Here is a 19,278-nt window from a genome sequence, read left to right on the forward strand (position 1 = left end):
CACTTTGGGGGGCCAAGGCGGGCGGATCACAAGGTCAGGAGTTCGAGACCTGCCTGGCCAACACAGTGAAACCCCGCCTCTACTAAAAGTACAAAAATAAGCTGGGCGTGGCAGCACACTGCTGTAATCCCCACTACTTGGGGGGCTGAGACAGGAGAATCGCTGGAATCCAGGAGGCGGAGGTTGCGGGAGTGGAGGTTGTGCCACTGCACTCTAGCCTGGGTGACACAGTGAGACTCCGTTTCAAAAAAAAAAAAAAAATACTAATTTGCCACTTCAAAAAAGATTTTATTGCTGAAAAATAAAGAAATATAAAAGTAGAAAGACTGTTATTTCTTGATGTTTTATAAAACAGCCAGGATCATAAGCAACCCCACTGATACTCGTCATTTCCATTTGTGTAAAATTTCATGCATCTAGTGAACAGAGTTTACTCTTGATTGTAGAATAGGGAATCTCATGCAATATTTAAGCTATTAATTACTCAAAAAATAATTCTCCCACTGAGAACATCAATGAAAACCCTATAGCTATCTTTGGATTTTTGTATTTTCTAAAATAGACCCAATTTGTAAAGCAATTAAGAATTTTCAGTGGTAAGTACACCCGCAAGCCATAAAGGCCTTGGGAGGTGTATTTCCTTGTTTACTTTTGGGGTATTTCCTAGAACAGACCATTCAGGACCGTTATAATAGCTTGTCAGGATGCACAGTTATTAGGATGCCAAAAAGGTCACGTCTGCATGGTGCTGCCTGGTTGTTATCAGATTTTAATAGCCCTCATTCCTCAAATTAACATCTTCTAGTAGGCATCTAATTAAAGATTAAGCTATTCAACTTGAATTTTTATTATTATTTGGCAGGATAACTTGATTCATTCTTTAAATGTACTTTCCCATCTAAAATGATTTTTCATTATTTTTTTTACCACACTATACTTTTTCCTTTTTGGCAAATGATAGGTCTTAAAAACACTAATGAGAAGACCCAACTTAAAAAGAAAATAGTTACATACTATGAAAATTTAAGAATAATAGTAGTAGAAGCAGTGGTGATAGTGGTAGTAGTAGCAGTAAACAAGTTACTAAGGGTCTGACATTTAAATCTTGAGAAGCTCCAATTCATACTAGATTTAAATTCTCTTACCAGGGTTGCAATCTGTAAGAAGTGAGCAGATGGAGAGGAGAACTTTAGAAATAGTTAAAGCCGGACTCCAGTTGTCCTTTAAGATGTCCAGACAGATCACACCTTGGCTGTTAATATTACAGTGATAGATTCTTGTTCGGAAGGTAACCTACAAGAAAATGTAAAGTTATATTTTGTTAGATAAAATACGTTTATTAACTATCTATAGACAATTTTTGTCTAATAAAATTGCCTATTTTATCAGACAAAATAGTCCAGGCTATTGGTTAACATACACTTGATTTTTTTCTTGGGCACATGAGATTAATCAATAGAGATCATCATTTTAGAATTTGTCATTTTGGGCACAGAGAAATAAACATCAACAGCAAACCAAGACATTCTGCTTCTTATAAAGAGTCTTGTTATTTAACAAATGTTTTAGGGACTGAATTTACTTTTGATACAATTACAGGAATGTTCACGAGGAGAAATTGACTCTGACTTCTAAAAAGTTTCAAAGAAAACTTTTGTTAGATTCCAGTTATTTTAAGGATTTCGTATATTTATAATATTCAAACACCAAAAAGCATGAGAGTACTAATACAAAGAAAATAAATATTATTCTATAACAGTTCTTTTTTTTTTTGAGATAAAGTTTCGCCCTGTTGCCCAGGCTGAAGTGCAGTGGTGTGATCTTCGCTCACTGCAACCTCCACCTCCCGGGTTCAGGCGATTGTCCTGCCTCAGCCTCCCAAGTAGCTGGGATTACAGGTGCCCGCCACCATGCCAAGCTGATTTTTGTATTTTTAGTAGAGACAGGGTTTTGCCATGTTGGCCAGGCTGGTCTTGATCTCCTGACCTCAAGTCATCCGCCTGCCTTGGCCTCCCAAAGTGCTAGGATTACAGGTGTAAGCCAACATGCCTGGCCTATAACACAGTTTTAAAACATAAACTAAGGCATTTATATAAATAACATGCCTAGTTCATAGAACTATATTAGTATAATTATAGTAGTTACAATTTACTATATTAGTTATATTACTAGTTACAATTAGTTGTAATTTAGAAACCTCTTCCTTCTTAAATTTTATTTTTAAAATGTAATTATTAGTGCATCCTACCTATGCCCTGTGATAGCTAGATCACCACTGCATGCTGCATACATATAATTGTGAAACATGACCATAACATTTTTAAAACACTTCAACTGAAAAAAATTAAGGGAAAATCAGTTTTATAATGACTAAAACTCTGTTTAATAAAAGTGTTATGTAAGTGGCAATAAGATGTGAATATTATTTATTAATATTATATTCATAAATGTTCTTAAATTTTAAGTTGAAATATACAAAAATCTCAGGGTTCTAAAGACAGTCTTTTGGTACCCTATGTTCAAAATAGCTCTGAACCAAGATAAACACACATGCAGATCTCTGCAGGTGCTGCCACTCCACCAGCACATCCAGCATCCAGTCAAACACTAGATTTATGTAATTTACAGGATGCGAAGTCTCAGAAAGAGCAAATCTAGAGACTTATGTGGTTGTCAAACAAAAGACACCGTTCTCAGGTTAAATTAGTACTTCTAATGAGAATTGCCCTTCTAGCATCATGCCATACCAGATAATCCATGACACCTACACACACATCTTAAATGCCTAGAAATGTTGAAGAAAATATAACCAACATTCTTTAAAATGCATAGCAGAACCTGTAAGGGGAATTCCCAGAGCCCAGAATTAGAAACCAAAAATTATAGTAAGCGCAACAAGCTGAGACTGCACCTGCCATGGGTGGGGTTTTGGGAAGAGGGAAGGGAGTAAAAGATGGTATTCAATCTTAATAAAGTGGAGGTTTGGGTTTTGATGCCCTCATGGAAAAGGAAGATGAAATCTTAGGCCTGTATGTTGCAAGAGTTTAGAATTGAGAGCCCTTATATAAATTAGGAAACTCGAATGGCTTGTCTTTCAGTAAATGAATGGACTTGAAAAGATATGCCTTATGACAGAGATAGCAAAGAAACTTAACCAAAGAAAGCATGGGCTCTAGACTGAGAAGAGAAATGTTTTTCCTGAGAATTCTAAATCCTAGACACATATACTGTGTAAACACTAGCTAACAAAAAGAGCTTAAATGACTATGTTATCAGATCAAAATATGTTTAAGGCACAAAGCATTGTTAGAAACTAAGAACGTTACTGATAAAATAAACAACTCATCAAGAAAACAGTAACAATTCTGAATTTGCTGTATCTAACAATATAGCCAAAAGTATACAAAGTAAAAATGTGCAAAACTATAAGGAGAAAATGACATAACTATAATCAAAGAGGGACATTTTCACCACAGTAACTGACAGGTCAACCAGACTAAAGATTAGTAAGGATACTGGAGATCTGAACAACTGGATAAACAAAATCAAGGGAGTGAATGAAGATAAAATCCTACACTTAATGATTAAGGAACACTTAAGAAACATTTATAAAAACTGTTCACATGCTAAGCCACAAAAGAAGCTTTACATATTTCAAAGAACTGACATTATTAAGACCATAATGTAAAGTCAGAATCTACATATAAAAGATCCCCCTATCATATGCTTGGTAACTGAAAAACTCATTTTCAAATAATTCTCAGATCAAAGAAAAAAATCAGTTACTATTATTGCTGAATGACAATGAAAATATTGGGTTGCCAATATCAAAATTTTGTGACTCAGCTAAAACAGTTTAAAAGAGAAATCTACAGTTTCAAACACATACATTAGGAAAGAAGAAAGATATTTAATGAGTTAAGTGTCCAACTCAGAAAGGCAGTAAAAAAACAACAGAGTAAACTCCATGAAAGAAGAAATAAAGACACTAGCCTAAGTTAATGAAAGAGACTATCTCATGATATTAAAATTTCAGTGGAGAAGGCAGAGTGCCTATCCCTCTAAGTGCTAAATGAAAAGATAAAATATTTTTATGATCCCAATTTAACTGATGAGTGGCTTACATAATATTGATAATTAACCCTCAAAACAACTCAATAGGGAAAATAATATTATTGCAACCACTTGAAAAATGATGAAACTAAGGCAAAGGGAGGTTAGAGAACTGGCTCAAGATCCCACAAGTGGTAAGTGGAAGCCAGAATTTGAACACAATTGTGCTGATCCAAAAGCCTATGGTCTATCCAGCGAGGCTGGGAGAGGGGCGCCCGCCATTGCCTAGGCTTGCTTAGGTAAACAAAGCAGCCAGGAAGCTCCAACTGGGTGGAGCACACCACAGCTCAAGGAGGCCTGCCTGCCTCTGTAGGCTCCACCTTTGGGGGCAGAGCACAGACAAACAAAAATTCAGCAGGAACCTCCTCAGAATTAAATGTCCCTGTCTGACTGACAGCTTTGAAGAGAGTAGTGGTTCTCCCAGCATGTAGCTGGAGATCTGAGAACGGACAGAATGCCTGCTAAAGTGGGTCCCTCACCCCTGAGCAGCCTAACTGGGAGGCACCCCCCCAGTAGGGACAGACTGACACCTCACTCGGCCGGGTACTCCTCTGAGACAAAACTTCCAGAGGAACTATCAGACAGCTGAATTTGTGGTCTCACGAAAATCCGCTGTTCTGCAGCCACTGCTGCTGACACCCAGCCAAACAGGGTCTGGGGTTGACCTCTAGTAAACTCCAACAGACCTGAAGCTGAGGGTCCTGTCTGGTAGAAGGAAAACTAACAAACAGAAAGGACATTCACACCAAAAACCCATGTGTGCATCACCATCATCAAAGACCAAAAGCAGATAAAACCACAAAGATGGGGAAAAAACAGAGTAGAAAAGCTGGAAACTCTAAAAAGCAGAGCACCTCTCCTCCTCCAAAGGAACGCAGTTCCTCACCAGCAACGGAACAAAGCTGGATAGAGGATGACTTTGACGAGTTGAGAGAGGGAGGCTTCAGATGATCAAACTACTCTGAGCTACGGGAGGAAATTCAAAACAATAGCAAAGAAGTTAAAAACTTTGAAAAAAAATTAGACGAATGGATAACTAGAATAACCAATGGAGAGAAGGGCTTAAAGGAGCTGATGGAGCTGAAAGCCAAGTTTCGAGAACTACGCGAAGATTGCAGAAGCCTCCGTAGCAGATGCGATCAACTGGAAGAAAGGGTATTGCTGATGGAAGATGAAATGAATGAAATGAAGCGAGAAGGGAAGTTTAGAGAAAAAAGAATAAAAAGAAATGAACAAAGCCTCCAAGAAATTTGGGACTATGTGAAAAGACCAAACCTACGTCTGATTGGTGTACCTGAAAATGACGGAGAGAATGGAACCAAGTTGGAAAACACTCTGCAAGATATTATCCAGGAGAACTTCCCCAATCTAGCAAGGCAGGCCAACATTCAGATTCAGGAAATACAGAGAATGCCACAAAGATACTCCTCGAGAAGAGCAACTCCAAGACACATAATTGTCAGATTTACCAAAGTTGAAATGAAGGAAAAAATGTTAAGGGCAGCCAGAGAGAAAGGTCGGGTTACCCACAAAGGGAAGCCCATCAGACTAACAGCTGATCTCTCGGCAGAAACTCTACAAGCCAGAAGAGAGTGGGGGCCGATATTCAACAGTCTTAAAGAAAAGAATTTTCAACCCAGAATTTCATATCCAGCCAAACTAAGCTTCATAAGTGAAGGAGAAATAAAATACTTTACAGACAAGCAAACGCTGAGTGATTTTGTCACCACCAGGCCTGCCCTAAAAGAGCTCCTGAAGGAAGCACTAAACATGGAAAGGAACAACCGGTACCAGCCCCTGCAAAAACATGCTAAATTGTAAAGACCATTGAGGCTAGGAAGAAACTGCATCAACTAACGAGCAAAATAACCAACTAACATCATAATGACAGGATCAGATTCACACATAACAATATTAACGTTAAATGTAAATGGGCTAAATGCTCCAATTAAAAGACACAGACTGGCAAACTGGATAAGGAGTCAGGACCCATCAGTGTGCTGTATTCAGGAAACCCACCTCACGTGCAGAGACACACATAGACTCAAAATAAAGGGATGGAGGAAGATCTATCAAGCAAATGGAAAACAAAAAAAGGCAGGGGTTGCAATCCTAGTCTCTGATAAAATAGACTTTAAACCAACAAAGATCAAAAGAGACAAAGAAGGCCATTACATAATGGTAAAGGGATCAATTCAACAAGAAGAGCTAACTATCCTAAATATATATGCACCCAACACAGGAGCACCCAGATTCATAAAGCAAGTCCTGAGTGACCTACAAAGGGACTTAAACTCCCACACAATAATAATGGGAGATTTTAACACCCCACTGTCAACACTAGAGAGATCAACGAGACAGAAAGTTAACAAGGATATCCAGGAATTGAACTCAGCTCTACATAAAGTGGACCTAATAGACATCTACAGAACTCTCCACCCCAAATCAACAGAATATACATTTTTTTCAGCACCACACCACACCTATTCCAAAATTGACCACATAGTTGGAAGTAAAGCTCTCCTCAGCAAATGTAAAAGAACAGAAATTATAACAAACTGTCTCTCAGACCACAGTGCAATCAAAGCAGAACTCAGGATTAAGAAACTCACTCAAAACCGCTCAACTACATGGAAACTGAACAACCTGCTCCTGAATGACTATTGGGTACATAATGAAATGAAGGCAGAAATAAAGATGTTCTTTGAAACCAACGAGAACAAAGACACAACATACCAGAATCTCTGGGACACGTTCAAAGCAGTGTGTAGAGGGAAATTTATAGCACTAAATGCCCACAAGAGAAAGCAGGAAAGATCCAAAATTGACACCCTAACATCACAATTAAAAGAACTAGAAAAGCAAGAGCAAACACATTCAAAAGCTAGCAGAAGGCTAGAAATAACTAAAATCAGAGCAGAACTGAAGGAAAAAGAGACACAAAAAACCCTTCAAAAAATTAATGAATCCAGGAGATGGTTTTTTGAAAAGATCAACAAAATTGATTAGCAAGACTAATAAAGAAGAAAAGAGAGAAGAATCAAATAGACGCAATAAAAAATGAAAAAGGGGATATCACCACTGATCCCACAGAAATACAATCTACCACCAGAGAATACTACAAACACCTCTACGCAAATAAACTAGAAAATCTAGAAAAAATGGATAAATTCCTCGACAAATACACCCTCCCAAGACTAAATCAGGAAGAATTTGAATCTCTGAATAGACCAATAACAGGTTCTGAAATTGTGGCAATAATCAATAGCTTACCAACCAAAAAGAGTCCAGGACCTGATGGATTCACAGACGAATTCTACCAGAGGTACAAGGAGGAACTGGTACCATTCCTTCTGAAACTATTCCAATCAATAGAAAAAGAGGGATTCCTCCCTAACACATTTTATGAAGCCAGCATCGTCCTGATACCAAAGCCTGGCAGAGACATAACCAAAAAAGAGAATTTCAGACCAATATCCTTGATGAACATTGATGCAAAAATCCTCAATAAAATACTGGCAAACCGGCCGGGCGCGGTGGCTCAAGCCTGTAATCCCAGCACTTTGGGAGGCCGAGGCGGGCGGATCACGAGGTCAGGAGATCGAGACCATCCTGGCTAACACGGTGAAACCCTGTCTCTACTAAAAATACAAAAAATTAGCCGGGCGTGTTGGCGGGCGCCTGTAGTCCCAGCTCCTCGGGAGGCTGAGGCAGGAGAATGGCCTGAACCTGGGAGGCAGAGCTTGCAGTGAGCCGAGATCGCACCACTGCACTCCAGCCTGGGTGACACAGCAAGACTCCGTCTCAAAAAAAAAAAAATAAATACTGGCAAACCGATTCCAGCAGCACATCAAAAAGCTTGTCCACCATGATCAAGTGGGCTTCATCCCTGGGATGCAAGGCTGGTTCAACATACGCAAATCAATAAATGTAATCCAGCATATAAACAGAACCAAAGACAAAAACCACATGATTATCTCAATAGATGCAGAAAAGGCCTTTGACAAAATTCAACAACCCTTCATGCTAAAAACTCTCAATAAATTAGGTATTGATGGGACGTATTTCAAAATAATAAGAGCTATCTACGACAAACCCACAGCCAATAACATACTGAATGGGCAAAAACTGGAAGCATTCCCTCTGAAAACTGGCACAAGACAGGGATGCCCTCTCTCACCGCTCCTATTCAACATAGTGCTGGAAGTTCTAGCCAGAGCAAACAGGCAGAAGAAGGAAATAAAGGGTATGCAATTAGGAAAAGAGGAAGTCAAATTGTCCCTGTTTGCAGATGACATGATTGTGTATCTAGAAAACCCCATGGTCTCAGCCCAAAATCTCCTTAAGCTGATTAGCAACTTCAGCAAAGTCTCAGGATACAAAATCAATGTACAAAAATCACAAGCATTCCTGTACACCAATAACAGACAAACAGAGAGCCAAATCATGAGTGAACTCCCATTCACAATTGCTTCAAAGAGAATAAAATACCTAGGAATCCAACTTACAAGGGATGTAAAGGACCTCTTCAAGGAGAACTACAAACCACTGCTCAATGAAATAAAAGAGGATACAAACAAATGGAAGAACATTCCATGCTCATGGGTAGGAAGAATCAATATCGTGAAAATGGCCATACTGCCCAAGGTAATTTATAGATTCAATGCCATCCCCATCAAGCTACCAATGGCTTTCTTCACAGAATTGGAAAAAACTACTTTAAAGTTCATATGGAACCAAAAAAGAGCCCGTATCGCCAAGTCAATCCTAAGCCAAAAGAACAAAGCTGGAGGCATCACCCTACCTGACTTCAAACTATACTACAAGGCTACAGTAACCAAAACAGCATGGTACTGGTACCACAACAGAGACATAGATCAGTGGAACAGAACAGAGCCCTCAGAAATGATGCCGCATATCTACAACTATCTGATCTTTGACAAACCTGACAAAAACAAGAAATGGGGGAAGGATTCCCTATTTAATAAATGGTGCTGGGAAAACTGGCTAGCCATATGTAGAAAGCTGAAACTGGATCCCTTCCTTACACCTTATACAAAAATTAATTCAAGATGGATTAAAGACTTAAATGTTAGACCTAAAACCATTAAAATCCTACAAGAAAACCTAGGCAATACCATTCAGGACATAGGCGTGGGCAAGGACTTCATGTCTAAAACACCAAAAGCAATGGCAACAAAAGCCAAAATTGACAAATGGGATCTAATTAAACTAAAGAGCTTCTCCACAGCAAAAGAAACTACAATCAGAGTGAACAGGCAACCTACAGAATGGGAGAAAATTTTTGCAACCTACTCATCTGACAAAGGGCTAATATCCAGAATCTACAATGAACTCAAACATATTTACAAGAAAAAAACAAACAACCCCATCAAAAAGTGGGCAAAGGACATGAACAGACACTTCTGAAAAGAAGACATTTATGCAGCCAAAAAACACATGAATAAATGCTCATCATCACTGGCCATCAGAGAAATGCAAATCAAAACCACAGTGAGATACCATCTCACACCAGTTAGAATGGCCATCATTAAGAAGTCAGGAAACAACAGGTGCTGGAGAGGATGTGGAGAAATAGGAACACTTTTACACTGTTGGTGGGACTGTAAACTAGTCCAACCATTGTGGATGTCAGTGTGGCGATTCCTCAGGGATCTAGAACTAGAAATACCATTTGACCCAGCCATCCCATTACTGGGTATATACCCAAAGGACTATAAATCATGCTGCTATAAAGACGCATGCACACGTATGTTTATTGCGGCACTATTCACAATAGCAAAGAGTTGGAACCAACCCAAATGTCCAACAACGATAGACTGGATTAAGAAAATGTGGCACATATACACCATGGAATACTATGCAGCCATAAAAAAGGATGAGTTCATATCCTTTGTAGGGACATGGATGAAACTGGAAAACATCATTCTCAGTAAACTATCGCAAGGACAAAAAACCAAACACCGCATGTTCTCACTCATAGGTGGGAATTGAACAATGAGAACTCATGGACACAGGAAGGGGAACATCACACTCCGGGGACTGTTGTGGGGTTGGGGGAGGGGGGAGGGACAGCATTAGGAGATATACCTAATGCTAAATGACGAGTTAATGGGTGCAGGAAATGAACATGGCACATGGATACATATGCAACAAACCTGCACATTGTGCACATGTACCCTAAAACCCTAAAGTATAATAAAATAAAATAAAAAAAAACAAAAATAAATAAATAAATAAATAAAATAAAATAAAAAATGTGGCACATATACACCATGGAATACTATGCAGCCATAAAAAAGGATGAGTTCATATCCTTTGTAGGGACATGGATCAAACTGGAAAACATCATTCTCAGTAAACTATTGCAAGGACAAAAAACCAAACACCCCAGGTTCTCATTCATAGGTGGGAATTGAACAATGAGAACTCATGGACACAGGAAGGGGAACATCACACTCCGGGGACTGTTGTGGGGTTGGGGGAGGGGGGAGGGACAGCATTAGGAGATATACCTAATGCTAAATGACAAGTTAATGGGTGCAGGAAATGAACATGGCACATGGATACATATGCAACAGACCTGCACATTGTGCACATGTACCCTAAAACCCTAAAGTATAATAAAATAAAATAAAAAAAAACAAAAATAAATAAATAAATAAATAAAATAAAATAAAAAATGTGGCACATATACACCATGGAATACTATGCAGCCATTAAAAAAGGATGAGTTCATATCCTTTGTAGGGACATGGATGAAACTGGAAAACATCATTCTCAGTAAACTATTGCAAGGACAAAAAACCAAACACCGCAGGTTCTCACTCATAGGTGGGAATTGAACAATGAGAACTCATGGACACAGGAAGGGGAACATCACACTCCGGGGACTGTTGTGGGGTTGGGGGAGGGGGGAGGGACAGCATTAGGAGATATACCTAATGCTAAATGACAAGTTAATGGGTGCAGGAAATCAACGTGGCACATGGATACATATGTAACAAACCTGCACATTGTGCACATGTACCCTAAAACCTAAAGTATAATAAAAAAAAAAAAAAAAGAAAAAAAAAAGAAAATGTGGCACATATACACCATGGAATACTATGCAGCCATAAAAAATGATGAGTTCACGTCCTTTGTAGGGAGATGGATGAAGCTGGAAACCATCATTCTGAGCAAACCATCGCAAGGACAAAAGACCAAACACTGCATGTTCTCGCTCACAGGTGGGAATTGAACAATGAGAACACTTGGACACAGGAAGGGGAACATCACACACCGGGGCCTGTTGTGGGGTGGGGGAGGGGGGACGGATAGCATTAGGAGATATATATATATATATATATACCTAATGTAAATGATGAGTTAATGGGTGCAGCACACCAACATGGCATATGTATACATATGTAACAAACCTGCACGTTGTGTACATGTACCCTATAACTTAAAGTATAATAAAAATATTTTTAAAAAACTAAAAAAAAAAAAAAAAGTCTATGGTCTATCTCTCAGCATCTATGCCTCTGTTCTTTTGTTAAAAATTTATAATTCTGGGATAATTGTAGATTCATGTACAGTTGTAAGAAATAAAGAGATCCCATGTATTTTTCACTCAATTTTCCCCAATGAAAACATCTTGTATAATTACAGTATATTGCAGGAAATTGACATTAATATAGTCCACTGACCTTTTCCAGATTTCATTTTCATGTGCAGTCATGCATATTAAGTATATTTAGTTATGTGTAATTTTATCACATGTATAGATTTGTGTGAATACCACCAGTCAACATACAAACAACTCTATCACAAACATTCTTCATGGTACCCTGTGATAGCCATAGTTGCCTTCTCCCTTTACTTCAATTCCTGGCAACTACAACTCTGTCCTCATCTCCACAACTTTGTCATTTCAAGAATGCTATATAAATGGAATCGTATAGTATGTAACCATTTGAAATTGGTTTTCACTCTGCATAATTCCGTTAAGATCCATCTAAGCTGTTGCACGTGTCAATAATTATTTGCTCCTTTCTTACTGATGAGTAGTATTCCATGGCATAGATGTGGTAGAATAGGCAGATAACCAGACATGAGGAGGAGAAGGGACACCCTGAGAAAAGGAGTCTGGAAAATCTCACGCCCCAGGGATCACCCTAAACAGGCGTGCTAGATATGAACAGATGGGAGGGGAAATACCTAGGCAGAAAGCAATCCCCCTTAAGACCCCAGTGATTGCTCACTCTGCCAGTTAACCTGCCAGAATGTAGCTAGATGCATGCTAAAGGGAAAAGGGCAAAGCAGAAAATTCCTAAGAGATACGCAGAAGCAATTTGTGTCCAACATCGGGTTCACGGGTACACACCAATAGTAAGGGAGGGTCCCACAACCTTGGGGTGGGAACTAGGTGAGGGAAAAGGCAGGGACTTAAGGCAGTTGCAGAAAACTAAACAAAGTAAAAAGGTGGAGACTTAAGAAAGAGGCAGGAACTTCAAGAAAAAATCTGAAATCATAAAAACCCACCACTCTCGGGGTGCTGCTGGCTCACTCTCTTTCAGCAGCTCACCCTGCCTCATCGTTTCAGAGTGTACTGTCTCTCTAGACAAACTCCCTGCTCTGTATTTTCCCTTCAATGAATTCTCTTTCTCTGGCTAAATCAGTAGCTTGGCAGAATTCTTTCTCCAAATAAGACTAAGAACCAAACAGTAATAGATGTACCAATTTGTTTACCCATTTACCCACTGAAGGGCATCTGGGTTTCTATGAGATTGGAAGAATCAAAATGTTTTTTCTACTCTCTCAACACAGAACACTTCTGTGACCAAATGTGGGGTGAGGAGTTTCTCCTGACAACTAATTTTCTGATGCTAGCTGGGTGTCCCACAGTTCAATTCTGATACTATCCACCTGGATTTAGAGTCAGAACCTACAGGTTTAGGTCTCAGTCCCACAAGACTGCTTCTCACTTGAGATGCCAATCCAAGTTCTGACTGTTATAAATTGGGGGCTCCCACAACCCCCTCCTCAGGTTCAATCATTTGCTAAAGCATTTCACACAATCCATAAATACGTTTTACTTACCTTTACTGGTTTATTATAAAATATATTACAAAGGATACAGCTGAACAGTTAAGAAGATAAGCATAAGGTAAGGTACGAGCCATAAGGGGTGGGGTGGGGTGGTGGGGGTGGTACAGAGTTGCCAGGCCCTCTTGGGGTACAACAACCTTCATGAGTTCAGCAACCCAGAACCTCTCTGAACCTTACTTTTAGGGGTTTTATGGAGGCTTCATTATGTAGGCATGATTTATTTAAATCATTGGTCATTGGTGATCAACTCAACTTTCAGACCCTCTCATCTCCTTGAGGGTTATAGGGGAAACGGGCTGAAAGTTCCAACCCTCTAATCACACGATTGTGACATGATGGCAACCAGCTTCCATCCTGAGGCCTTCCAGGAGACCCCAGCCACCAGTCACCTCATTAGCATACAAAAGACACTTAACATTTCTGAGATTGCAAGGGTTTTAGAAGCTTTGTGCCAAAAATCAGGACCAAATAGTATATATTTCTTATTAGAAATCACAATATCGCAGGGTTGTTTCCAGTTTTAAGCTATTACAAATAAAGCTGCTATGAACATCTGTGTATGTGTTTTGTGTGAACATAAGTTTTTATATCTCTCGGATAAATGCCCAAGAGTGTAATTGCTGGGTCATATGTTAAGCTCATATTTAGTTTTATAATAAACTGCCATACTCCTTCCCAGAGTGGTTGTACCATTTTATATTCTCACTAGCAATGTGATCTAGTTTCTCTGCATCCCTGCTAGCATTTGGTGTTATCACTATGTTTCATTATAGCCATTTTGATAGGGTGTAATGATACCTCAGTGTGGTTTTAATTTGCATTTCCTTAAATGCTAATAATGTTGAACACTTTTTCATTTGTTTATGTGTTATCTGGATATCCCCTACAGTCTGTGACATCTTTTGCTCATTTTTTATTAAAAATTTTAATAAATTTTGTTGACTTTATGGTGTTTTAAATGGAGACATTTCATTAAAACCAAAGTATAATTGGATGAAAAATAATAAAGTTTGAGTTTGCAAAGAATCCTGTGCATTTCTGGACAGAGTTTTACACTTGAATATTTTATAATGATAATAAAAGGATCTACTTTGATGATGATGTTTGTCAACTTCTATTCTGATAGGTGTTCATGAATTAAACCACACTGAATTAAACAGACAGACTGACTGTTCCAACATGTTCTAATGTCAGAGACTCCCACAACTACCACCTCTTGAAGCAGGAAACAAAATCTTGATCCCTAAGTTTTAAGAAGTGTTATGTGTTTATCTATTGAAATGTAAGCAATCTCCTCTTTGGGGGTCCCGCCATCATATTCCTACTTCAATACTATACTTGCAGTAGGACCTCCTCATGAAACCGTGAATTACTCATGAAAGTATTGTCTTTCAACTGATGCCCAAAGCACTGCCTGGCATACAGAAAGAGCCCACTGTTTGTTGAACAAATGCTAACACATCACAGTCTCGTGGTCTCTGAGGGGTTATAACCTCTTACTGTTTTTTAGGTAAAAGAGCATTTTAGAACCATAACTTAAGAGTAAAAGCTGGAAGACTAGAGAATATCCTGAGGAAGGAGAAGATCTCTTCAACATTTTTCTGTCCCATGTTCCTTTACTAAATTTTCCTACAGGTTATGATATTATTTCACAAGGGGCTTCATATAGGCTAAACTAATAATAGAAATAATAAATTTAGTAAGCATTCAATATGTGCCGGGCACTCCAATATAAACATTTGTATTGCTGCTACTTCCTACTTAAATGCTAAAAAGAACCTAAGAAATGAGTGGTCTGGTCACACCAGCAAACACGTCTACAATCAAGGCAAAAACTCGCTAATAAAAGCTGTTGAAGCAGCCAGCATTCTCTTCTAGACCTTATCAACAAACTAGGGGAAATGAGAAAGAATACTTGCAAACTGATAAGGAATTGTCTGCAGTCCTTAGATATTAGTGATTCAGAAATAGGAAATAATGTTTTGAATAGTGACAAATAGCAAAGAATTTGCAACTGCCAGAAGGAGAAGTTTAGAGGCGGAGAAAGCAAGTCTTCCCACCCTTAACCTACAAGACTACTCCGATCTCTGACTCAATTTTCCAGAAAGCCCATCACATTATTTTGATCAGGGGGCTGGGCAGCTATACATCCTTCATGTCACGTTCTTGACAAACAAGCAAATGATAAAAAATGACCATAAAGCAAACTGCACTTCCATTGCAGGGGTTAATACCCGCTGAGTTCTGTGTATCAAACTAGTTAGGCCTACATTAGCATTTATAGCTGTATTTGAAGCATAGCTCAATAACTGATGTTTACAATGATAGCCACCATTTCTCAATGATAGGTAAAATTATACTGAGAATAACAGTTTTCAAAGGCAGGGAGGAGAGCACCTTTTGGAACATTTTCCATACAAAGGAAATTTTAAAAATACGACTTGGATATAGCGATATAGAAAATATTTATTTAGAATGGCTAATTCCCAGATGACCCTGGATAAGAAAGGTTTTAATTTATGTGTGGTAAACACACACCCAACACCTGCATGTGTGGGTACACATGTGCAATAGATGGAATAATGCCCTCTTGCCCCAAAGATGTCCACATCCTAATTCCTGGAACCTGTGAACGTTACCTCACATGATAAAAACAGCCTTGTGATTAGGCGGAGAATCTTGAGATGGGGGTGATTATCCTGGATTATTTAGGTGGGCCCAATATAATTTCAAGGGTACTTTAAGAGAGAGGCATGAGGATCAGTGTCAGTAGTAGGGGATGTGATGAGTGATGTGAGGATGGAGCCAGGAGCTAAGGAATGTAGTTCGCCTCTAGAAGCTGAAAAAGGCAAGGAAATGGATTTTTCCCCTAAAGCCTTGAGAATGAACTCAGCCATGCTAGTAACTTGATTTGAGTCTTCTGACCCACGTAACTGTGAGACTATAAGATAATAAATTCATACTGTTTCAAGCCACTAAGTTGGTAACAGTAGCAACAGGAAACTAATATAGTGTGTGTGTGTGTGTCTGTGTGTGTGTGTCTGTGTGTCTGTGTGTATCTATATCTCCTAGCTGTCTCATTACTTTCTCTTAAAAGGTACTTAAAAATGAAGCTATGCTATTTCTGTACTTCACAGAATCATCTCTCCTTAAAAATAATTCCAGAAAGAGTTAACATTCTTTATGTGGACTAAAGCATAAAAGAACACAATAGGATACGTAACTTTGCTACTCTAGGCCTCTATTTCCTAACAAAACAAGAGGCTTAGATCATTTCTAAGGCTTATTCTAGTTCCATGATCCACGAGTTGTATTGTGGAAAGAATACATGTGTTTGGGAGTTAGCTGGACTTGGGCTGGAATTCTCATTTTGGATGAATCACTTAACATCTCTGAGATTCAGTTTCTTCATCTGTAAAATGGGGAAAATAACAGCTATACCCATAGTAGCTGTGAAGACTGAAGTACACAAATGGTTCTAATAGCCTGCTTGGCACTCAGCAGGAATCCAAATGAGTATTAGTTCTTCTTCCCCTCTCTTACATCCCCTAGTTACTAGTTATAAGATTAACTGAGAATGCATCACTTTAAGGTATAGGCAAGACTCCATATATAAATTAAAAGTGATTTTGTAAGAGGAGAGAGATCATGAAAGGCATAAATATAAAAAAATTTTAATACAGTATTACTGACAAACTGATTCTAAACATAATTTAGAAAGATGTTTAAAAGTAAACACCTCCAAGATGAAAAACTAATTCTGATAATAACATTCAAAATGATAATTTCAAATAATTTTTCAATGATAATGTTTTTCATCAATTTTTCAAAAAATTTTGATAAGGAGATAAATGGTGCCTTGCTTTTACTGAGAAAATATGCAATCAGTGAGAACATTCTTTTTTAAAATACTTTTCCATGGAGAACCCCCCAACCCCACAAATATTTGAAGTCCCCATGCCATGAATCAGTAAATCATGTAACAAAGCTCCAAAATGGTATGGTTAACATCATTAGGCTCACTATGAAACTACAGTTTATTTAAACAGGTTGTTAGTATACATAAAAAAAAAAAATCCCCTCTCTGAGATTTCAAGTGCCCTTTTCTTAAAACCAATTTAAGAGCACTGCACCAATAACTAACATACACCCTAAAATTAATTTTTTATTACTGACACAATAAAAATGGAAAAACTCATTATAGTGAGGGAATAAATCCTGAAAAATATGTATATCTAAGAAATACACATTAGCAAAACAGAACACCACCTTCCCCCAGCCCCCCACCCCATAGGAATATTATTTGGCCCTTGAATAACTGGCAGTGAAGGAAATGAAATTAAACATCACCTGAAAACCATAATGCATAAAGATGACACCTATCCAGCTGTGAATACTAACTACATGCTAGAGCATGCTACATAAGACTACTATCTTTTAGCTTTCAAGTACAATTCAAATGATTTAAAACAAAAGACCTTTATGCCACAGACATTTAAATTGAAAAAAGTCTTTCTCAGTTTCCTTTTATGTATAAATGTAGAAAAACATGCAACTAGAAAATTTTCCCCGTCTTGAGTAGCAAATCTCTTAGAAGATTGGGAGCATCTTATTCAATTCTCAATGCTCTTTCCTACAATACAGCAAATTACTCTCAACTCCTACAAGGCAGGATGCTTGGTATGACTTGATGAGGGACCAACAGATTACTTCTTTTGCAATTTATAAAAATTCAGTTTATATAGAATGTTTCTGGAACATACCTATAATGAATAAAGCTCACTGGTTCTTTTCCAAATTTGTGTTTTTATAAAATTAGTGACTTTTTTGATTATATTTCATTTTTTTATCTTTACACAATTATCTTGTCTCTTGACTTGTTCTGTATTTTTAAGTTTCAGAAATGGTATTCCAGCAGATTCTCCTTACTGGTAGATTGTATCATGGTACAGATAGAAATCTTTGAGTGTGAGTTCATTCTCAGTGGGCATGTTTTTTTTCTTTCTATAGAAGTCCCACGTGCTTTGGATTGTGGAATGTTTTGTATTTGCATCTTCATGGGCCTCAGGTAACACTAGTTTGAGACTAGACTGTACCATATATGCCAAAACATAAGGCAATAAAATAATCCCTTAGGAAAAGAAGAGCTGATTTAGATTCAAATCTTCATAGAAGTCTCCTATAGATGACATCTCAATTACTTTCTTTTGAACAAGATACTATCTGGCAAAGACATAGTTGCCTGAAACCAGCTCAATCAATGCTTCTTTGGCATGCATATAGAGGTTTCCTTCCTCAATGGGTTAAAAAAAAGTGGAGGGGTTCAGAAATTAAACAAAACTCTAAGAGTACAACTCGCTATCTGAAGGCTTAGATTTTAACAAATCTTTAAAAAATCACTTAAAAAAGGAAAACAGAAATTTAAAACAAGGAATTTTAAAAATAAGCTGGTTATGGCCGGGCGCGGTGGCTCACGCCTTAAATCCCAGCACTTTGGAAGGCCGAGGCGGGCAGATCATCTGAGGTCAGGATATCGAGACCATCCTTGTTAACATGGTGAAACCCCGTCTCTACTAAAAATGCAAAAAATTAGCTGGGCGTGGTGGCGGGCGCCTGTAGTCCCAGCTACTCCGGAGGCTAAGGCAGGAGAATGGCGCGAACCCGGGAGGCAGAGCTTGCAGTGAGCCAAGATCGCGCCACTGCACTCCAGCCTGGGCGACAGAGCGAGACTCTGTCTCAAAAAAAAAAAAAATTAGCTGGTTATATGAGTTTTCTACAAATGAGTTTTTGTGCCTTAGGACAAGTTATCCAATAACATAATCACATACGGATTTAAAAACGGCTGTTCCACCAAACAACTGTGGTGGAAATAAAGATAACCTGGTATCTAAACTTAAACAGGTATACAAATAATCATTTAAACATTCCCACTCCTTTAATTCATTAAGCACATACACAGTAGGTGCTCAATCAATGCTGGGGGATGGGGGGTACACGGGGATCCATCAAAACCAGAACCCAAAGCTTTCTTGGTTTAATCTTCCTTCT

The 19,278-nt window shown here is 38.4% G+C and overlaps 1 protein-coding gene across 3 annotated transcripts in view; it reads right to left on the reverse strand.

The window, feature by feature from the left end:
- UBE2E2 (ubiquitin conjugating enzyme E2 E2) overlaps positions 1–19,278 on the reverse strand; it is a 401,161-nt gene that overhangs the window by 60,786 nt on the left and 321,097 nt on the right. For all 3 annotated transcript variants that reach the window (XM_055285955.2, XM_055285965.2, XM_055285977.2), the window contains exon 5: positions 1,146–1,293. In XM_055285955.2, coding sequence (XP_055141930.1) covers positions 1,146–1,293 — 148 coding nt within the window. The remainder of the gene's footprint in view (positions 1–1,145; positions 1,294–19,278) is intronic.

This window comes from Symphalangus syndactylus, chromosome 1 (genome assembly GCF_028878055.3).
Source record: "Symphalangus syndactylus isolate Jambi chromosome 1, NHGRI_mSymSyn1-v2.1_pri, whole genome shotgun sequence".
Classification (NCBI taxonomy): Eukaryota; Metazoa; Chordata; class Mammalia; order Primates; family Hylobatidae; genus Symphalangus; species Symphalangus syndactylus.